The sequence below is a fragment of the Mchenga conophoros genome, linkage group LG1, assembly GCF_057382185.1.
Source record: "Mchenga conophoros isolate Kocher_MC1m ecotype Shallow Benthic linkage group LG1, M_conophoros_male_GT1.1, whole genome shotgun sequence".
Lineage (NCBI taxonomy): Eukaryota > Metazoa > Chordata > Actinopteri > Cichliformes > Cichlidae > Mchenga > Mchenga conophoros.
Genome location: NC_140526.1, coordinates 2,619,418 through 2,641,946, shown reverse-complemented (window position 1 = coordinate 2,641,946; position 22,529 = coordinate 2,619,418). Strand labels below are relative to the sequence as shown.

Here is a 22,529-nt window from a genome sequence, read left to right as displayed (position 1 = left end):
TCGTTTATTATTATATTTACAAAATACCAGGTTTTTTTTGTCTTGGTCGTATCATTTTATTTTGTTGTATTTATCCGCCACATCTTAACAGCTGGTCCGTGAAAATATTGCCTGAAATTAAACCGTCCGTGAAAGGTTGGCGACTGCTGATTTAAACCCGCTCTAATAGATAATCATGCCTGTTCTGAAAATGCTGACCTATTGCCAGCAGGTGTGTGGGCGTGGTATGTATGTGGTGCACGCTGCATAGAAGTTGTGGATGTTTTGTCTGCTTAATCCTACTTTTTTGTCCATTTTGAGGTCACACTACGGCAATACTGACACGGAGAAGTGGGATCAGGACAGGCGCAGAGAAAACATGGGGACAAAGACTGAACACAGAACAGGGACCATCAAAATAAAACAGGAAGCATAACGACAGGCACCGAGACACAGTTCTGACACTGAGCAGAGGGAACACGGCGTGCAGGGACAGGAGTCACATGAGACACGAGTGATAATATTAATCAAAAGAAAAACACCGAGTCATCACATACAGGACCGTGATAAAAACATTGTTTTCCTTTGAGTAATAAACTTAAACGGAACTGCAAAATGACCTTTTCTGTCTCATTTTAGTGGAACAAACCTGTGTGGCTTGTTGGTGTTTCTACTCATTACTCATCTTGAGTAGAATTGCCGAGGCGGCGTTGTTGCTGGAAGCCGTGGAAGCCGTGGAAGCTGTGCTGTGTCACGGATGGTCTCAGAACTCAGAGCAGGCTGCTGGCTGCGATCCAATCACAGCAGCCGATTCATAAAAGTGTCAGAGCGCTTCTTTGATGTGTCACATCCGCATATTTCTATCATCGCTGGGGAAACTTTCAGACTCAATATATGACTGACTGCATAGTAGATCTATAAAAATAAGCGTTTTATGAAAATGCTGAATGAAAAAAAAACTTCCTTGGAAGAGATCAACGTTCAGTTTGCTGTTGAAGATTAATATACTATATTATTATTACTATACACAAAGTGTCTTTGAATGGCAGAGGTGTGCGTGCATGTGTGTGCATAATAATAATGTAATAATGTGTATGTGTTAGTCCCCATAGGGAAATAGTTCCTCTGCATTTAACCCATTCACCCAGTGAAGCAGTGGGCAGCCACCAATGCAGCGCCCGGGGAGCAGTGTGTAGGGACGGTACCTTGCTCAGGGGTACCACAGGGTAGCCGTTCAATGGAGTTGAACCCCCGACCTTCCGATCATGGGGCCACCACTCTACCTACTGAGCTATCCCTGCCCTATGTGCGCTTGAAGCCATTTATAGTTCACTTGTTTGTGGTGAGCAGCAGAACAAACAAGCGCGAGTTTAAATTTTGGACGTTTAGCTGTGATTGAGTTTTACAGCTTTTCCCACTGATTAAAACCTCCTTAATGCCAGTCATACAGCACAAAGTAATTAAGTAAAAAACAACTAACCTGTTGAAAATCAGAGCCCCGGTACCCGGGGAGAACATCTGGTTTAATGGGATGTATCGCCACATCTGCTATTTAAATACAGATACGTGTGTTGTCCACAGAAACATCAGCATCTCAGCTAAAAGCCCACAAAACCATTTCAACAACCACCAAACGATTAGCAAGCAGGTAAACAGATTCCTTTAAAACATGTAAACACAAAGTGGACACGGACACGCCGTCTGTGCTGAAAGCCCACATCTGAGATTCGGAAGCTGCAGGTTTCATCACTCCAACCGAAACTCACCGAACCAGCAACAAAACACATTTGAGAACATCGTCATGAATTCCCTTTTGCTTTGGCTGTTTTACTTCCACTGTGATAAAATCGCCCTTCTGGGCAGCTCTCTGTGTTAAACTATTCCAAGTATTAAAATGCTTTTTACGATCCCAGGAAAAAAAATAAAATGATAAGAGCCAAAAAGCTCAAACCTCGGCTCTGCACTGGCTTCAAACACTGGACACCATACTGGGCGTCCTCTAAAAATCGCCATGTTTGCTTGCCTGGCTATCACTGAGTGAGGGGCGGGGCACACCCTGGACAGGTAGGGCTGCAGGTAGGCTTGACTTTGGGCTGATATTGGCCTTACTTCAGCTGTCAGCTTGGCTTAGAATCTGGCTTTTGGTTTTGGACCTGCTTGAAACTATAAACTGTTGTGGTGCAATAAGACTGTAATTCGGATGCCCCTCCCCCTGAATAATTGATTCCATGTGTTTGTTCACCACTGTCAGCAAAGCCCTGTGATTTTTCTAAATATTTGAGTGTCTCTTCGGACTCTGAGGTCTGAGGAGCGGAGCGAGATTCAAACATAGACTAGTTCCATCAGAGCACCCCTAAAAACAACCATTAATAGTATTAACAATAACATGTTACAATAACACTCTGGCACAGCTGGCGGAGCCCACGGGCACGCCACTGCAGCCCCGTCTGGCTTCTGCTCCGTGGCTGCTGGCTGACTCCTCGTCTGGGGCTCTCCTCAGCTTCCCAGGTGGGTGGCACAGATGCCCCTCCGGTGGTCCTCCTTGGGCTCTCGCACTCCTTGGGCCTGGATCTCCTCCATGCATGCTTCATGCCCTGGGGGACAGGGCTGTGGCTCCCTACACCCTCCAGCACACAGGTGTCGAACTCCAGGCCTCGGGGGCTGAGTTTTTGCCTCGGGTTCGATAACTACAGGCTCCGCCCTAAAACGGTGGATTAGATTGAAATCTCTGATTATTCCCTCTGAATTATTCTTAGACACTACAGTAGGTCATCCAACACATTAGGTGGCTTTGGAACGTAACATTGTGACGTTTTCCAGTTGAATCATTAATATTAATTACAAGGCACGCGTGACAGTATGATTGGAAACTGAGCCCCCCTAAAAGTTTGGACCCGCCCCTGGATTCAAATATTAAAGCAATTCTACATTTTCTGCATCAGCAGCTGAACACACGAACACTGCAGTGATGCACAGTGTGGGTTCCTGTGGTGGCTCCACCCCATCTTTCCAGGTATGACCAGTGTCCGATAGAAGCTTCAGCAGTGGATGGGTCTGGAGATGTGACCACTAACTAAGGAACAGGGAAACAAGATTAAACACAAGGACTAAATCACAAAAACAAGGTACATGAAGACCTAGTTACCACCAGAACGTAGCTGACAAACTGGTGGAGAGTGGAGGACAGCGCTGGCCTCAAGAACCTTCTGCTGATTAACCGTGGATGGAACTCAGGTGAGACACCAGGGACTAAAATAAGTGCATGAAAGTCCTTCAGACTTTTTTACTGTGCGGAGTTTGTCCTGTGTTCGATTAGACACACAGGACATAATAACATGTATGTTATTATGAATGTAAATATATTTTATTAAAACAACATTAGCACAGTTACACACGGTCTTCTCTGCCTCATCAGAGAAACATCCACAGCTCAGCTGCATTTCTAATCTTATGACCTCTTACTGACCAATGGGAGCACTTTGAACTGCATGTGGCGCTCTGACCGCACGCTCATACAGCAGGTCACATGGCCAGCATAGAATCAAACCAACGCGTGAGTCTTTAGACTGTGGAGGGAAACCTGCAGGCGCAGGGAGAACATGCAAAACTTACACTGAAAGGCCCCGGCTCGGTTCGAGGTCACGGCTGACAGAGGTAGCACAGACACGGCGTGAATACACTTTCATCGTCTCAACTTTCACCAGAACTGCCATTTCCCTTCAGCTGACCCACACTGGTGAATCTAAACCCCCCGCCCTGTAGGGTTCCTATGAAGGGGGAGTCACTGCTGAAGCCTCTGCTGGACGTTAGAGGAACTTCAGGTTTTGGCACTTCAGCGTGTACCTCATAGCCCCAGAGCTCACTCCGTGTGAATGAGATGGAGTTACAGGTTTGAGTCCAGAAGCATTGAGGTGCTCAGAGATCCAGCAGCAGCAGCGGTGATGTTTTTAACCCAGAGAACAAGTTCAGCACCAGCTGAACAACTGGCTGCTGTTCACACTGGATCAAACTGTGATGTTTCACTGGTGCAGAAGAGCAGACTGCACCATCTGGTTGTGTGTTTGAAAGGCATGCAGCACTGCTGCGCTTCATTCCTGGAAGAGCTGCATTCACAGTTTGCACATCAGCATGTAAAGCACACTCTTATCTGAAGGTCTAATTAGGTGAACAGCAGGTGACACAGGTGTGCAGGCAGCATTCCTATGATAGTGCAGCCTGCTGAGCCTGAACTGTAGCGTGCGAGTAGCGTGTCGGGAATCCACCTCAGGATCATTCAGATAAAGGTCACATCTGATAGATATGGAAAAGACGGGTTAATGTAGACACGCCGAATATTTTACAGAAACACAACTCGCATACATCTTGAATTTATTTGGAGCTGGAATTGTACGCCTTTCTTTTCTTTAAAAAAAAATACAGAAAGAAAATGAAAAAAAAAATCAAAGTAAAACATAAGGAGAACAGAATAGTCATAATTAATATGGTAACATATTCAAAAAGGAGTAGGAAGAAGCTAAACTTATCCAAGTCCATCACCTTCTTCCATTTGTACTAATAATCATCACTTTTTCCTTCCTGTCTGTGCCTTATCCAATCAGGACTCAGATTCACGCTCGAGTGTCCGGGCAAGGTGAGAGCAGTGGGAGTAGCAGGAGATCCAATCCAGAGTTCCAAGGGAGTCCAGGAGGAGAACGATGGTTACAGATGAGCTTTCCAGGTATGACCAGCGTCTGATAGAAGCTTCAAGACACTCTCTTGTACCATGACACACACACACACACACACACACAGATAAACACACACACACACACACACACAGATAAACACACACGCACACACACACACAGATAAACACACACGCACACACACACACACACACACACACACACACACAGATAAACACACACGCACACACACACACACACACACACAGATAAACACACACGCACACACACACACACACACACACAGATAAACACACACACACACACACACACACACACACACAGATAAACTGACCGTCTCTAAGTTTAGCTGCAGCACACAACCTCAGGGGTGAAAGATGTTTTCTTGGGATTGCCTCTAAACATGTCTCACTTTACAAAGCTGTTTACAGGTCTCGGTCCTCATTCTGGTCCCGGTCCTGGTCCCGGTCCCGGTCCTGGTCCCGGTGCCTGTCTGATGGAAGTGACTTAAACTTGGTGCCTACTGCACCTTTAAGCAGTGAATCTCGATGGTTTTTGGGTTTCTTCGTTGATTCCCACTCACCTCAGCCAAGGACATTATGGTTTTTGTAGCGTTTGAGTGTCTGTAAACATGATAGGTGGAAAAGCTTTCAGTGGATCCTGATCAGACTTTGACCTCTGACCTTTGCCCTTTTAGATCAAAGGGATAATAATGCTATTAGAACCTGTTTCTCACTGCCGTGGTTCGTACTGACAGCTTACGAGCATGATGTTAGCTGAGTAAGAAAGCCTCACCGTTGTCCCTCAGTATCAGCTGATTTCCCGCCTGCTCCTGTCACGCTGTGTCGCGTTGCTGCTCGCTGCAGGTTTCCTTTTCCTTTTTCTTTGTGTGAGGTCTTCCTGTTCTTGGTGTTCCTGTGGTTTCCTGGCTGGCGTTGGCTGTTTTCATGTCCAGCCTGTTTTTGGACTTTATCATTATAATTTTTTGCTTCCACTTAATCTTTTTTTTTGTCGTTTTATTTTTTGCTTGGCTGGCTGATTAAAGATTAGTCCTGTGGACTGAGTGAGATCAAAATCAAAATAAAAAAGGCCTCATATTCTTAATCATGTCTCCATTATGTGATTTTGTAATCATCCGTGAACTATGTGAAAGTCCACTCTGCTGTCAGTCATGAGAGTCCGTTCACCCCGCTGAACCGGCCCTGCACTCTGACAACATGCCCCGCCCCCCACGGTATGTTGTTATGACTCTCAGACAGGTTTGTTCTATCCTGACATCTGATCTAACCCTGTTTGTCACGCTAACAAAGCCGTGGGCCTATAAGAAGCTCCGCGAAGCCGGTCTCCTGTGCCGACGGGTCCAGCAGACGCAGCATGGGTAAGTGTCTGCGCTCATTGGTAAAAATCTGAGAAATAAATCTATAAACTGCTGAGCGTCCTGTGGGCAGACCGTGTGCATCCACACAGCTCCCAAACAAACCTCAGGTTTATGTCTTTCTTTATATTTCCAAGTATTTGTAATTTTTTTCATAAAGTTTGCTCTCAGAACTGTAAAAACAGTGACCTCAAAGTAAGAAAGATTTTCAGGTTTGGATAATGGATCACTGCAGGAATGTGAAATAGCGTAATGAATTAATACACCCCACACTGGGTGTTCTCCAGAGGTGTGGACTCGAGTCACATGACTTGGACTCGAGTCAGACTCGAGTCATTAATTTTATGACTTTAGACTTGACTTGAAAAAATGTTGTAAGACTTGTGACTTGACTTGGACTTTTACACCAATGACTTGGGACTTGAATTGGACTTGAACCGGTTTACTTGAAAAGACTTGATATTTTACCCCAAATATAAAATTTAACATGCATATTATATAGAGATTGAAAATGTGACGTCATTCACGGGTAGAACCGCAAAGGATTCTGGGAACTCGTGGCAAGCGGTACTAGCGCACGCAGGCTTTCAATTAAAATCAGTTATACAGCGATAAAAAGAAACACAAAAATGTCAAGAAGCTGTTGTATTATTAACTGCAATAGCCGGTCGCATGACAGCCACGGGAAGCCGACGGGTAAAGAGATCGGTTGTTATCGGATTACGTCGTTGAAGAGAAATTGTTCGAGCCATGTTTCCAAAGTAACAAAGACGCGACTGGATTGCAGCCATTCAAAGATCAATTATAACGTCCCAGAACACTCCAGCTCACAGGTTAGTCTGCTCCAAGCATTTACACAAAGGTCAGTCTGCTGTTGTAGTTAATGCGTCATTTTTCTTAACATAATTGGTGATATAGGTTACAAGCAAGTCTGGCGCTGAACAGAAATTGTCGCGCTATGCTCCTTTATTTATTGTGCATAAATAGTGAATTGTCCTGACACAATATTGCGTTTCGCCTCTGTTATTATGGTACATTGACAAAAACATATACTTTTATTCACAGGATAAAACAGGTTTTTTGTATCACTAATTGTCCAGTACGATTACAACATACAGTATTATTGTCACTGCTACATTTCTGTGATGCTACCAGAAATTATTTCCACTACTAATTAATTACCGTTGAGCTCAAAGGTCCTATTAATAAACGGTTAAGGAATGTGTATTTATGAAGACGATTTGTGAGACTGGTAAACTTATGATACGTACGATGGTCTTTCGTTCTACACGGTGCATTTCAAGGTCCTGCACCCATCCGTCGGTAAACTGTACCTGGGCTTGTTGCAGTGATCTGAAGTTACTAAACTTCATGAGTGTGTGCACTCACTCCAAGAACCGTATAATTATAAATATGCATATAAATATGCTACGATGAGATAGCTGACTTCATCTAACTAGCAAATGTTTTCCAGGCTACGTTGGTGATACAGTTTTTTTTTTAAAAATGATATTTTTAAAAAAATATCATTTATTTATGTATGATATTTTTGTCATGCGATTTTAAAGCTGGTCCTACAACCGCATCCAAGAATAACATGCAGCGTATCTCAGAACTGTCGGTGAAAATTATTCTTGGAGCTAAGTTTAATTGAGCTGCATTTTAAAGAGGTGCAATTTCACAATTTGTGTATATTTTCTAAGTTCACTATTTTGTCATGTGTTGAGAAAAACACAGATTTTAAAATTACATGGTCTAATATTTACATTTAGCATAACTGCAACATGCTTTTTTCGTGTGTTTTTTTTAAAGACTGGAAAGGACTTGAAATTCAAAATTTCAGACTTGTGACTTGACTCGGACTTTTACACCAGTGACTTGAGACTCGACTCTGACTTGCCTGACATTACTTGAGACTTGACTTGTGACTTGAGGATAAAGACTTGAGACTTACTTGAGACTTGCAAAACAATGACTTGGTCCCACCTCTGGTGTTCTCACATTTGCTTATTGGTTAAAGTGGAAGGAAAAACTAAACTGGAGGCTTCCTGTTTCTTTTTTATTCTCTCGGACTTCTGAAGCTGTGCATGAAATAAAAAAATAAGCTAAAAACAAAACAAAGGAATGTGTTTTTGTTCTTACATCCAGATGGACCAGGAGGAATTTATAATAACAGAAAGCACTGTGAAATCCTGCGGTCAGCCTGCTGTGACTTTAACGTTTCTAGTTTCACCTTCTGAAGGTTATTTACAGGATTTTCTGCTTCCTGTCTTTTGTATTTAGAAACACTATTTAAAGCTCGATTGTGTCGGACGAGCTGTACGTCTGTGTTTACTGTTAAAGAGGAAATGTTTCTGATAAACATCCAGATTTAAATTTGAACTCTTTTCATTTTTTTCACTAGTTTGTTCCAGTTTTCATATTTTGAGCAACACGACAAAGAAAGTCATCAAACTTGATTTCAAGGTTTAACAGCTCTGTGTGTGTGTGTGTGTCTGTGTGTGTGTGTGTGTGTGTGTGTGTGTGTGTGTGTCTCTGTGTGTCTGTGTGTGTGTGTCTGTGTGTGTGTGTGTGTGTGTCTGTGTGTGTGTGTGTGTGTGTGTGTGTGTGTCAGCTCAGAAGACAGCTCTGATCGTTTACGCCCACCAGAGTCCGGCTTCGTTCAACGCGGCGGCTCGAGACGTGGCGCTGCAGGAGCTGAAGCTGCAGGGATACGAGGTCGTCGTGTCTGACCTGTACGCCATGAACTTCAAAGCCAGTGCCACGCGGGATGACATCATCGGTGACCCCCCCCACACGGGGAACACACACACACACACATTATTGCTTGTTTCATCATCAGTGCTTTACAGTTTTTTTCATCGTTTTATTTTTAAATCAGAGCAGAGTGCAGGAGCTCATCATATTTGTACATTTAAACTTTATGACTTCAGATGCTGCGAGACAGAGATGACTGCAGGCGTGTCTCTCTGAGCTCACGTTGCATCTGTCAGTCAGTTTTTGGCCTTTTTTGTGCTTCGTCTGCATTCATCTGACATATTTATTCTTTGTTGTTTTGTGTCTTTGGGCACGTTTTGAGCCGAGCTTCATCTTTCTCATTGTCAGCAAATCCTGGCAAAACACCAACTCGAGCTTTAATGCTGCTCTCTGTGTGTCTCTCAGTTTGTGGTCCATCACCTCACCTTTAAATCCTCACCTTTAAATCTGTGTAAATATTTAAAGTGAATGAAACATACCTTGGTCTGATTCGCAGGCTAATCATTTCTTTGTCTGCTGTAGTCTGCTCTTTAATGCTGTAGTGCTCAGACGGGGCATGCTCTGAGCTGAAATGCCCCTCAGCTCCACATGGTGACACAACTTCTGTGTGCAGTGGACACCAAAGAGGAAGCTGAAACTTTAAGACACGTCTCCCAGTGAAAAACAGCTCCTGTGCGCCCTGAACTATCATCAGAACTTTTAATGATTGGACTGATGGATGAAGGCATGCCACGTGACTCTTGCTAACCTTGCCTTCATCACCTCATCAAACACTTTGAAGCTACCCAACAAACAGCTCTGCTGCCTCAGCTTTGCACTCAGACCTTAGATGCTGACCTGAAGGGATGTTTCAGGGACTATGTGAGATTTGCCTTTTTCCAGCCGCTACAGCTTTTGTTATAGTTTCTACAGAAAGTTTTTAAAAAATGCTGCTGATCAGTTTTTTGCACACTGGACTATCTCCCCTCACAAGCATCACACTTGTTAATAAATTATGGCCTTTGATGGGTATCAGTGAAATAACTCTCAGCTTAAGTCAAAGGTTTGTTTTATATAGAAAGGGTGCCTCTGGGTTGAAAACACCCAATTAAAGTGAACCGATAAAACCTCCCAGTGAGATTCTGACTGAGCGTGTGGTGTTCAGGTGATGTGAGGAACTCTGAGCATTTCCAGTACGGAGAAGAGACCCTGCACGCCGGGATGGAGGGCCGTCTCAGCGAAGACATCGTAGCTGAGCAGCGCAAAGTAACAGAGGCCGAGCTCATCATCTTCCAGGTCAGAGGTCACTAAAAGCTGCAGTTATTGAGTGTCACAACTTCCCATTTCATGATGAGTAACCTCTCCATCGTGCCCACGAACACAAGTGAGCCCACATCCTGGATTATCCTGAGAATACAGAGATCGGTTCCATTTTTAATGGTTTGTAATGTTCAGCTTCTGTGTTCTAAATTCAACAAGCTCCTTAAATCGCCCTGCTCATCGGGAATGTTGTTGTTCTTCTGAAAGATTATTCCTGAGGCGGATTCATGAAAGGTCAGAATATTTAAAGTGAAGCAGAACACAGACTAATAAAACCACCATCTGAGCAACATGAAGTAAAGTGGTTTTAGAAATAAATTTAGATTTAAATAGGATTTAGATTTTCAGGGTGATAAAATTCATCTTCCTCAGTAGCTGTCGTATCTCTATTGCAAGTAAAATTCTCCAAACCTGGAGCTCCGCCTTCTCGGACGGTCTGTTAGTACAGTGACCTCACAGCAGCCATATTTTTGGTCACATGAGGTCATTGAAAATACTCCATAAGGCTCCAACAGAACAATTATTCGGTATTCAGAATACATTTACCTTGTTGAAATAAAGGGATTACACGGCGGTATTTTCCTGTTTCACACTGTCGCGGGTCAGGACTGTTTGGGTTTTGTTTGACAGCTATGTTGTTGTTCCAGGCAGCAGCGTTACGGTTGCCATGGTTACAGGGTGACGCTCTCTCTGCCACTGTGTGTTTCCTGGGTGAGAGAGGCCTTGTTGTTGTTGTTGTGCTAAGCTAACAGGCAGAATGCTACAGGCTCTAAAGAATGCAGCATCATGGGCAGTGTAGTCCGTGCTGCAGGGAGAATGGACCGCCATACCCGTGATGTGTCTGTGAGCGAGGAGGGAGAAAAATGAAAAGTACGAGCTGTCACGGAGCAGAAACGGGAGCTGGAAGCATGTAAATATAATAATAACCACTGCAGCCAAAAAGAGTGCCTGACGAGCCCAGTTGTAAGTAAGCTGTTAAGACTCGACTGTACACCGTGTTCCTGTTTTCCTCCGAAACAATAAGTTTTGTTGCAGCAGCCTTTCAACGCCTCTCTCTGTCTCTCGCTAGCAAACTTGACCCACACAACAAAGTAAAGTTAGTTTTCGGCTACGAGCCCGACATGAACCCGACGTATTAGCCAGAGGTCCCTTTACTACGGTTCAGTGCCGCGGACCTTCAGTAATAGTAATAAATCACATTCATGTAGTTGTAAACTGCTTGATAATATATTAAGTTGTGGTGGACCACTAGAGGGCTCCACTCACACCCAGTGTTGAGGAAGTGTGTTGCTGTGTTTTGTGGCGCGATGTGTTCAGTTGATTTTGGAGAGGAATAAAGAAGGAGTGAGAACTGAGAGCTCTGTGTCGTCCATGCTTACCTCCACCACAAAGTAATCCAAAGTATTCAGAATACGTTACAAAATACATTTTGGGGCATGTATTCTGTAATCTGTAGTGGAATACATTTTAAAAGTAACCTTCCCAACACTGGTTATAGAAACATTCTTCCATGTACAGAGACCAGCTACCAGGCTGTAAACATGTTTGTTTCTGTTGTAAAGTTTGGAAGTCTATGGGGACTGACTCACTTCTGCCTCTGCTGGACATTAGGGGAACTGCAGCTTTTAGTACAGGCATGTTTGCGTCTTTGGAAATGCTTGATGTAAAAGAGTGTTGAACTAGAAAATGACTGAGAATAATAAAACTCTGAATGGTATTAATAACAACATTATTTTTTCCTTCTGTAGTTTCCTTTGTACTGGTTCAGTTTTCCCGCCGTCATGAAGGGCTGGATAGACAGAGTGCTGTCACAGGGCTTCGCTTTCTCCCTGGAAAAGATGTACGATAACGGGATATTCAAGGTACGTTCCAGCAGAGAACACCAAATCATTAGAAGGATGCAACAAATAACACAACCAACTCCATTAATATCAGTCTGGATTTATCGATTTAACCTACATTTAAGTGGGACAGTCAGGTGATGCGCTCATGTTTCAGAGATGAAAAGCAAAAGACAAGAAAGGAATTTCTGTACATATGTTTGAAAATTATTGGAAAACTTGATGTTGATAAAATAAAGAGCTTTTCTTTGTGGACGTGTTTTGGTCTGGTTATCCAACTGTATGTTATATTTCCTCTAAGGATAAAAAAGCCATGTTGTCGTTCACGACCGGAGCAGCTCCGACGATGTTTCAGCCTGACGGCATCAACGGGGACATCAACGTCACCCTGTGGCCTCTGCAGGTGAGACACCCGAGAAATAAACTCAAAACAAAGACCAAGAATTCACAACTTACTACAAGCATAGTAAATTATATAATTAATCGGCATGCACAACTATGCAGTAAGATCCAGTAAGATGAGAAGTCAAAACATTAAGGCAACATCGTGAACCAGAACACACAAAACAGAAAGTTCTTAGGAGGAAAATCAAAGACTCAGTGATGCTGCAACAAATCAAACAAAAGAATTCAAAACTTCAAACAGCAGAAGAGTAACAAAAACTCAGAGGATCCACTGTAATCCTAATCTCACATACAGAAACCTGTTGGAGGCAGATTAATGGGAATCGATCATAGCTGTGATGTTCCTGTTGGAGACAGATGTTGTTTTCATTCCTGAGTTATTAAATGTCACAATTTTATCAAATCCACTGGAGCCTCTCAGTCACACATGGATGTGGTACAGCATCAGGGAGACGGGCCTGGCCCTCAAAGCTCATTTTTTTCAATGTGTATGGTTATCGTAGTGAAGGCCCATATTTTATCCCAGAGGATTATCTTATTCTGATCCTAACAAGCTGCAGCACAAACAAAGGCACAAATGTGATTCAGTGTCTCGGCTGATAAAACTGTGATAAACCACTGAAGCTCCTCCAGTGTTTCAAAGCTGACTTTGTCCTCATCCGTTGGCCCATTTACCGCCGTTATCAGCTGATACAAACAGACATGCACCCTCCTCCTCTGACAGGCAGGCTCGTGGAGCTGAACAGAAATAATTTGTTGACTGCTGAGGGGCCAGGGTACGATAAAGGAACGCCTCTAATTCATGCAAAGCTACAGTAGGAAAGTCCAAGGAAAAAAATATGAAGCTTTAACTGAGCATCAGGAGTCTTTGAAAAGCAGCAACACTGCTGATGTGGGTGTGATTACATAAAAAGGAGATAAGAGCCAGTCACCGAGCTGCTGGTACAGTGGGGCAAAAAAGTATTTAGTCAGCCACCGATTGTGCAAGTTCCCCCACTTAAAATGATGACAGAGGTCAGTAATTTGCACCAGAGGTACACTTCAACTGTGAGAGACAGAATGTGAAAAAAAAAATCCATGAATCCACATGGTAGGATTTGTAAAGAATTTATTGGTAAATCAGGGTGGAAAATAAGTATTTGGTCACCTCAAACAAGGAAAATCTCTGGCTCTCACAGACCTGTAACGTCTTCTGTAAGAAGCTTTTCTGTCCCCCACTCGTTACCTGTATGAATGGCACCTGTTTGAACTCATCATCTGTATAAAAGACACCTGTCCACAGCCTCAAACAGTCAGACTCCAAACTCCGCCATGGCCAAGACCAAAGAGCTTTCGAAGGACACCAGGAAAAGTATTGTAGACCTGCACCAGACTGGGAAGAGTGAATCTACAATAGGCAAGCAGCTTGGTGTGAAAAAATCAACTGTGGGAGCAATCATCAGAAAATGGAAGACATACAAGACCACTGATAATCTCCCTCGATCTGGGGCTCCACGCAAGATCTCATCCCGTGGGGTCAAAATGATCATGAGAACGGTGAGCAAAGATCCCAGAAGCACACGGGGGGACCTGGTGAATGACCTGCAGAGAGCTGGGACCAAAGTAACAAAGGTCACCATCAGTAACACACTACAACGGCAGGGAATCAAATCCCGCAGTGCCAGACGTGTTCCGCTGCTGAAGCCAGTGCATGTCCAGGCCCGTCTGAAGTTTGCCAGAGAGCACATGGATGATACAGCAGAGGATTGGGAGAATGTCATGTGGTCAGATGAAACCAAAGTAGAACTTTTTGGTATAAACTCAACTCGTCGTGTTTGGAGGAAGAAGAATACTGAGTTGCATCCCAAGAACACCATACCTACTGTGAAGCATGGGGGTGGAAACATCATGCTATGGGGCTGTTTTTCTGCCAAGGGGACAGGACGACTGATCCGTGTTAAGGACAGAATGAATGGGGCCATGTATCGTGAGATTTTGAGCCAAAACCTCCTTCCATCAGTGAGAACTTTGAAGATGAAACGAGGCTGGGTCTTCCAACATGACAATGATCCAAAACACACCGCCCGGGCAACAAAGGAGTGGCTCCGTAAGAAGCATTTGAAAGTCCTGGAGTGGCCTAGCCAGTCTCCAGACCTCAACCCCATAGAAAATCTGTGGCGGGCGTTGAAAGTCCGTGTTGCTCGGCGACAGCCCCAAAACATCACTGCTCTCGAGAAGATCTGCATGGAGGAATGGGCCAAAATACCAGCTACTGTGTGTGCAAACCTGGTAAAGACCTATAGTAAACGTTTGACCTCTGTTATTGCCAACAAAGGTTATGTTACAAAGTATTGAGTTGTATTTTTGTTATTGACCAAATACTTATTTTCCACCCTGATTTACCAATAAATTCTTTACAAATCCTACCATGTGGATTCATGGATTTTTTTTTCACATTCTGTCTCTCACAGTTGAAGTGTACCTCTGGTGCAAATTACTGACCTCTGTCATCATTTTAGGTGGGGGAACTTGCACAATCGGTGGCTGACTAAATACTTTTTTGCCCCACTGTACCACCAGCAGTTCAAAGTTCTTTTGGGACTTTTGTTTCTCTCTTTTTATCAAATAACAGAAGCTGAAGGTAAACATATAAACAAAACTGACTCAAAGCAAGAACCCAGAAAACAGAAAATCCATGAAGTGAATGAGAACAAACATCAGATGATAAGTCTGGGAAGCCAACAGCTGACGGTTAATGATTGGAGTGAAAACAGCTAGGTAACAAGAAACAGGTGAAAATAATCAAGGAAATAAAGAGCTACCAAAATAAAACAGGAAATGACTGAGCACAGAGACAAAACCCTAACACAATTAAAGTTGATAAAGAAGGGCATAAGACGGAAAGCTACACAAATAACACATAACAAACCCAAAGATGAATGCTTGTGGAATCATCTTCCTCCCTTCTGTCTGCTCTTGTTTCTTCCAGAATGGGATTCTGCACTTCTGTGGATTTCAGGTTCTGGCTCCTCAGATTTTCTGGAGTCCGGCTCACAGTCCCCCAGCTGCACGAGCCGCGATGCTCGAGGGGTGGCGGACTCGACTCAAAGGACTACTTGCAGAAAATCCTTTGACCTTTGCCCGCTGTGAGCTCTTTGACCTCAGCTTTCAGGGAGGATTCTTACTTCGGCCGGAAGTGAAGGAGGAACTAGCGACGCAGCCTCTCGGCATCTCCACAGGACACCACCTGGGGAAGCCGCTGCCGCCCGATAACCAGACCAGAGCGGCCACAGCGGAAGACGAACGAGGCAACGGGAAGAAGGCGTGTGGCTCCATTCGTACAGTGTAATTCACGCGTGGTTTTAGACACGTTTACTGAAGTTTGAATAAAACTTTGTATTAAAGCACTTACTTTGGTGCTGGAGCATTTCTCTTTTTAGAATATCTGAACAAAGAAAAGCTTTTACTCTAAAACAAATTCTGTCGTCATAAACATGAAGCAATACATTTGATGAAAGTGTAACTGAAATGTATGAAATAAAAGTTTTATGTATTCCAAAAAAACATCAAAGAAATTATGCTTGATGTAAAGTGAATGTATCCTAATCAAATAAAGTTTATTTCACCAGATTTCATTAAACGTAACATTTTAAGTTGCACCCACCTGCTTTTATACAACTGAATTACTTAATGCCAGCTTTTTAAATATATTGTTTTAGTGAGTCAGCTTTTGGAAAGGTTTTTAAAAATCCCAGAAGTATTCATGCCTTTGGTTTTTATTTATTTTGTAAAACAGGAATGTCAAACATAAAGTCCGTGGGCTGAATGGGTATAGAAAAGACGCCATACCCAGGGCATAAGTTATTGACCTTTTATTTGTATTTTCAGTTTTTTACAAATTATTTTACTGACAAAGACCTTGCCACACAGCCAGTAACAGATAGAAAAACAGAACAATTTTTTAAAAAAAATAAATTTAAATTATTATTTTCTTCTTTAAATATAAACTTTTAGTTAGTCCAAAATTCAGGACAGTCTTGGCAAAAAGCTACCAGAGCTTTTTCTGTATGTCCATGATGTAAAATGAGTTGGACCCCCCTGTTATGTAAGGTTCAGGACAGATTAGTTCTATGTTACTCGAATAAAATGAGAAGAGAGGAAAAAAAGCAATGACACGTTTCTGATTGCAACACCTCCAGAAGCAGAATTACCAAGGCCATGGGTTTGTAGTTGGAGGCTGTGCTCTGGATCTCTCCTTTCAAAGCAAAACAGGAAGATAGATATTTATTCATTTTATCTTAATATCAATTAATTATTGTAGAAGTCTTAGCCCTGCCACGACATCATAAAACATTCTTAATACTCAGCATTTGTTAACGAAAGTAATGGTTGCATTTAGGGGATTCAAACTGCGCATGTCTGTGGGGACAATGCTGTAATGCTGGTTGTGTTTACGTTGTAGCGAGGAGAAATACGTATGACTGCGCATCACTACGGGGGGAACAGTGCATAAACTACCATGTGAAATGTTAATATCGGCTTATGCATACAGTGAAATGGAAACATTTAATCTTACTTAGGTCTTATGTGGTTATTAGCCTAGTTATGATGCATTTCGCCATTGCTTGTTCGTTATTATTACGTTTACAGAGAGAAAGAGTCGATGTTTCCGTCTTTCTCTCCCCCCTTTACATGGCGGAATGGTAGAGGCCTTGGTGACGTCACGGGCTGGGCGGGGCTCAGCAGGCTGATCGTGAAGAAGAGGATTGTTGCTGTTGTTGTTGTTGTTGTTGTGTAGCTGGAGCGCTGGGAGGTGCCGAGCCGTGTGTTCGTTTGTGGTTAAAACTGAGAGGACAGCGAGCGGGAAGATTGCTGAGCCCCAAATTTAACCGTGAGTCGCGTTTACAGCCCGCTGCACCCGACGAGAGGAGCCCGGAAACGGCAAACATGAAATGGATGTTCAAAGAAGACCACTCTTTGGGTGAGAATGGAGGCGACGTTCTGATTAGTGAGGAAAAATAGTTATGAGTTGTTATTATTATGTTATAAAAGTCTAGCTGTTTATTCTTCCGTATGGGAGTTAATGTGGGCTTTAAAGTTTCTAAGGTGTCGCTGGTAAACGGGCCCTGCGGGGAGCCGGGCCTGTCCTCCAGGCTTTTGTCCATAGAGGAGCCAGCGATCCATTAACGGGGACATACAGGTGTAAATGTTGATGTCCGCTCCTGTTATCGTTAACTTTTAAACCCGTAGTGTTAAAGCCGTGTACTGGGCTCGTGGAAGCGGACAAACCATCGTGTCTTTGTTGTTAACACGACGACCCAGTTTCAGGCTAATCGTGTATACTGGCTCAGCAAGTAGCTAGTCGGGCCTCGCCTCTGCTCGCAGTTCATCAGCAGCTGGATGACCAAACAGCTCTACACTGCGGGCCAGCCGCATGCAACACAGCTGGAAACATCTGTTTAGACATGTAAATGTGCTGAGGGATCATTTAAAGTGTGCTCAGTTACAGCTGAAGTACAGTAAAGTAAATCAAGGTAATCAGGAAAACTCCCTTAGTGAAGTACAGGAGGAGTGCAGGAGCACCTTCCCTGTGATTGTGTTACTGTAAAATAGTTTTATATCCATTAATTTCACATAAAAATATTGTATTATTCTATAATTACGCAATTGTAATAAATATTGTGTAAGCTGACTTCCACCAGTGGTTGAAACTTACCATGAAATATTATTTGTAGGATTTAAAATAGCACAAATGTTGTCTCCGTTAAGAAAGACAAGCACATGTTGGTGAAGGCCCCCCCCCCCCTCCCCCCCTGTTGATTTAGGTAAAAAAAATCAGTGGTAACTTTTTTGTGTCATTTATTAAATGTTGTTATAATAAAAGCTTAAGAAAGTATTTATGGTTCTTTCTTTCAAGCTAGCACTATTCAGGGTTTGTAGTCACATGACCATTAACCTGTCCACCATTTTGCCATTGTGATGCTGTAGGGTGGCGTGAACAAGGCCCCACAGAGTCACACGGTCCTAGATCAGTGAGGGGACTGGTTGGAGGTTTACGGTACACGGTGCTACCTGTATGGACCTTCCTGCGATGGCTTAGGTCGCTACACGTCGCCCCAGTCGCTGTTTGGAAGGAAGATGCGGACATTTCTGCAAATGCTCGCTAATTTCTAGCTGTAAAAATGCAAAACACAAAAGTCGAAACCTTTACAGGGAAGGTGAATTTCTGGGTTGTGTTGCACTTTGTGTTTCACTACAGTTCAGGAAGTAGTTAGCGAGGGTTTGCAGATAATTCAGTATCTTCCATGCAAACTAGAAGCAACTGCAGCAATTAGCATGTCTATGGCAGCCAACTGTGAAACCTGAACAGGAGCTCAGGGCAACCCCAGTGCTTCCTGTGAAAGATAAGATGTGCTTCCTGCGGCCTCATGCCGAGCGCTGTTTCAGCCGGCTGACTACAAACCGCGATAAGGATTTTTGTCCATTTGTGCTCATTCATCTTAAATTCATGTGACATAGTGAAAACGAATGATCTGAAGGAAAAGGAGCTGGTGAACTGTTAGAAACGAGAGTGATTGTTTTACTTTAGTGCAAATATTTGCCAGAATAAATACTTGCAGGAATGCATGCGGCGTGATATCATAGAGCCAACATGGTGATGTTTTATTAAAGATTCAGTGCCTGCACGTTCTTCTTTTGAGTGAGCGGATCGAAGGTGTTCGGGCGGCCAGAGGTGGTGTTAACTGACAACAACTCCACCGTCAGATATCGATCTCTGTACATAATCAGCAGCAGGAGGTGCTGAGAGCTGTCTGAGGAAGGTTTTTTCTAAACAAACCTCTCTGAAGAACTCCTCACATAACCACCAGGGACCTAAAGACTTAAACTGAAGAAGTCAGCTGCTTTTTGAAAAGTAGCTTTTATTGATCATTTAAGAAGGCTGATAATATTTGGTACATGTAAACAAACTGCTGAAGCTAGCCTCCACACCACAGGGGGCGCTGCAGGGAGCCAAAGCTTGCCTTTGCATTTAGAAAGTTACTGAAAACCTTTTTTCACTGATTGAAGTGGACTTAAATCTGCATTTGTTAAACCCTGTCATATATCCACTGCTCCTGGTGGATGTTCATATGAAACAAGGCTCTGTATGAGATAAAGAAGGCTTATTTTGAACTGTGAATCATGCAAAGCTGTTGGGCAATATAAATATGTTGAATTAAGTTGAACACTCGATTGCAATGAATAGCAGCTCTTTGTAATGTCTGTTTTTTGTTATTTGTTGCTTATAATTTGCATCTGTTTGATCGTTATTGTAGTTTTCTGTCTTTTTAATCATGTTTGTTTCTGTGGTTTAATCAAGTGAGAACTCAGAGTCAGTTTCTTGTTTCATTATTGTTAAAATAATAATAATAATTTTCTTTATAGTTTCATTTTGGTTAACTTTCATTAGCCTTTTTTTTTTTAAATTTCACTTGGAAACAGCGCGAGGTGCCGAGAAACACCCGTCAGACTAACCCGCGTGTGTCTTTGTCTCCTGCAGAACATCGATGCATAGAGTCAGCCAAAATCCGCAACAAGTACCCTGACCGCGTCCCGGTGAGTGAGCGCGACGACGCGTGGGCGGCTGCTTCTGCAAGTCGGCCAGTTCGCTGATGATGAAATGTGTGTGTCGTTGCGTTCAGGTGATCGTGGAGAAAGTGTCGGGATCACAGATAGTGGACATCGACAAGAGGAAGTACCTGGTCCCCTCTGACATCACAGTGGCCCAGTTCATGTGGATCATCAGGAAACGCATCCAGCTGCCCTCGGAGAAGGCCATCTTCCTGTTTGTGGATAAGACGGTGCCTCAGTCCAGGTGAGCTCAGCCTTTCAGAGGACCTCGTTGTCTGATTTTTATATTATAAAGTAAAATAATGAGATCTGAAATGACCTCGCTCTGTAACTTCAGGTCGTGTGAGGGTTGAATGTTTGATTGTAAGCGAATACTGGTGGCTGCCACCATTAACCGTTTCAGTTTCAAAGGTCTTTAGATAAAAGACATCATATCTATGATATCTTTAATTTTCCATGAATCTGCTCGGCTTTTGGAGGACGAATGATAAAAGAAGGCCTGACAGGAAGATATTTACTCTACTGCAAAACACAACAGATGAAAACTGTAAATCTTCCCGTCATTCATTTAATACTGTATTCATTCAGTTTTGTCTCTCAGCATTCAGAATGCTGCACGTCTCAGTATTTCAGTGTTAGTGGGTCAGTTTCCACTAGGGCTGTGTTTTGATTATCGATATATAGATTAAAATCGATTCTGGCTTGGATAACGTGATATCGATTCATTGAAATCCTGAATTGATTTTTTAATATTAATTTATTTTGCCCGAAACGCCAGAATCTCAGGTTAAACCTCACAAAATTTCAACAACCACCAAACAGCTGAAACAGTAAATGAGAGCAGGAACACGGATTCTGCACAGAGACATAAACACAAAGCTCGGAGCCGCCGACGCATCAGAATCATCAGGATCAGTGAGATGTCGCCTTTCTCACCCGCCGGCGCGGACACGGTCGGGGCTGAAAGCCGACAGCTCGCTGATTCTGATGTTTCGGCGGCTCCGCGCTTTGTGTTTATGTCTTTGTGCAGATGATTCTAAAGCTGTTAGTTTGATCTCTCTCCAAACAATATTGACTGAACCAGCAGCAAAAGAAGATCCAAACTACGCTTCACATAAACATCGTCATGAACTCACTCTGACTTTCGCTGTTTTGCTTCCACCAGGATAAAATCACACTTCATGCACAGCTCTCTCTCTCTCACAGTTTCCCGTCTAAAAATCTGTTTTCTTCATTATTCGCTTGCTTGCTATCACAAGTCTACTGTTGTTTACAGGCTGTCGGCCGCTCTTTATGTGCTAGTGTGCGTCACTTGGGCGATCGTGGCTCAAGAGTTGGGAGTTCGCCTTGTAATCAAAAGGTTGCTGGTTCGAGCCCCGGCTTGGACAGTCTCGGTCGTTGTGTCCTTGGGCGAGACACTTCACCCGTTGCCTACTGGTGGTGGTCAGAGGGCCCGGTGGCGCCAGTGTCCGGCAGCCTCGCCTCTGTCAGTGTGGCTGTGGCTACAATGTAGCTGCCATCACCTGTGTGTGAATGTGTGGATGACTGGATGTGTAAAACGCTTTGAGGTCCTTAGGGACGAGTAAAGCGCTATACAAATACAGACCATTTACTCCTCCAAATGTTCACAGATTTCTGTTGTTATTTATGAAAAAATGCTAACCGGGCGGATTTGTCGGTGTCTTTTCTGCGGTGGATTGTTTTCTTATTTGGTGTTCAGTGACGACGTTGCGTCTCCCTCCATGTTTCAGCATCACGATGGGGCAGCTCTACGAGAAGGAGAAGGATGAGGACGGCTTTTTATACGTGGCCTACAGCGGGGAGAACACCTTTGGCTTTTAGAGGAAAATAAAAGCTGCCTCTCCTGACACCCACCCACATCCAATCACAGCCCTCACTTGGCCCCTGGGAGACAGCGAGGGAAATTCAGAGACTGGAACAGACACGGATGCGCATCAGGAGACTCCGGCGTGCTTGTCCCGGCTCATGTCTCACCTCCTCTTTACAGATCCAGTGTGTCACATTTCAGTTACTCTTTGTTTGATGTTGTGATTTGAGTGTTTTAGTAGGAACCTTGATTTACTATTATTATTGATTGTTTCCACCTTTTAAAAGTGACGAGTGAATGATTTTTGCTTTCAGTTGTGCTTTCTTCTTTGAAGATGATATTTAAAAAAATGAATTATTTGACGGTAAGGTAGCTGGATGACCTAACCAATAAAAAGCCAAAAATAAATCCCGGGCACCTTCCTCATTTCTTCAAACTGTGTGTTATTTGATGCAAATGGGGTCATGTGACTCTTCAGCACAAAAGATCCCCATGAGTGTCGCCTCCAGTCGAGGTGTTAACAGATGACACAACAGCGACAAAAAACAAAGAAAAACTACAACATTGTTACAAATGTTGCTGCAGAGAATCATCTGCACAGAGTGGTGTCATTTCACATAGCTTTTGTTTCCCTGAATGAATGAAATGATCAATTAAAAGTGTATTTTGTATTTACTCAGGTTATCTTTAACTAATATTAAGATTTGTTTGATGGTCTGGAGCGTGCACGTGGAACAAATATCCAGAAAACCTCTCACAGCACTGAGGAT

The 22,529-nt window shown here is 43.3% G+C and overlaps 2 protein-coding genes and 1 long non-coding RNA gene across 3 annotated transcripts; 2 read left to right on the top strand and 1 right to left on the bottom strand.

The window, feature by feature from the left end:
- Positions 1-4,278: 4,278 nt before the first annotated feature.
- Positions 4,279-5,861, bottom strand: LOC146582695 (uncharacterized). The gene is made up of 3 exons (XR_014892731.1): positions 5,460-5,861; positions 5,077-5,287; positions 4,279-4,733 (listed from the first exon to the last, which is right to left on the bottom strand). It is a non-coding gene; the product is annotated as an uncharacterized LOC146582695 (long non-coding RNA).
- On the top strand, positions 5,291-15,943 carry nqo1 (NAD(P)H dehydrogenase, quinone 1). Its single transcript, XM_085276699.1, has 7 exons — positions 5,291-5,898; positions 5,975-6,042; positions 8,654-8,821; positions 9,941-10,071; positions 11,844-11,957; positions 12,238-12,339; positions 15,310-15,943. Exons 1-7 carry the CDS (start codon positions 5,882-5,884, stop codon positions 15,667-15,669), a joined length of 960 nt encoding a protein of 319 aa, XP_085132825.1. The 5' UTR covers positions 5,291-5,881; the 3' UTR covers positions 15,670-15,943.
- Positions 15,944-17,058: 1,115 nt separating this feature from the next.
- On the top strand, positions 17,059-22,167 carry LOC146582693 (gamma-aminobutyric acid receptor-associated protein-like 2). The gene is made up of 4 exons (XM_085276568.1): positions 17,059-17,301; positions 19,861-19,916; positions 20,003-20,175; positions 21,683-22,167. Exons 1-4 carry the CDS (start codon positions 17,268-17,270, stop codon positions 21,771-21,773), a joined length of 354 nt encoding a protein of 117 aa, XP_085132694.1. The 5' UTR covers positions 17,059-17,267; the 3' UTR covers positions 21,774-22,167.
- Positions 22,168-22,529: the final 362 nt, after the last annotated feature.

Excerpts from the sequence above, each read along its gene's own strand:
- nqo1 (XM_085276699.1), top strand. Across the intron at positions 10,072-11,843 it reads CCGAGCTCATCATCTTCCAG|TTTCCTTTGTACTGGTTCAG; the intron begins GTCAGAGGTCAC and ends TTCCTTCTGTAG. Across the intron at positions 12,340-15,309 it reads TCACCCTGTGGCCTCTGCAG|AATGGGATTCTGCACTTCTG; the intron begins GTGAGACACCCG and ends TGTTTCTTCCAG.
- LOC146582693 (XM_085276568.1), top strand. The coding sequence starts at position 17,268 with ATGAAATGGATGTTCAAAGAAGACCACTCTTTGG. Across the intron at positions 17,302-19,860 it reads CAAAGAAGACCACTCTTTGG|AACATCGATGCATAGAGTCA; the intron begins GTGAGAATGGAG and ends TGTCTCCTGCAG. Across the intron at positions 20,176-21,682 it reads AAGACGGTGCCTCAGTCCAG|CATCACGATGGGGCAGCTCT; the intron begins GTGAGCTCAGCC and ends TCCATGTTTCAG.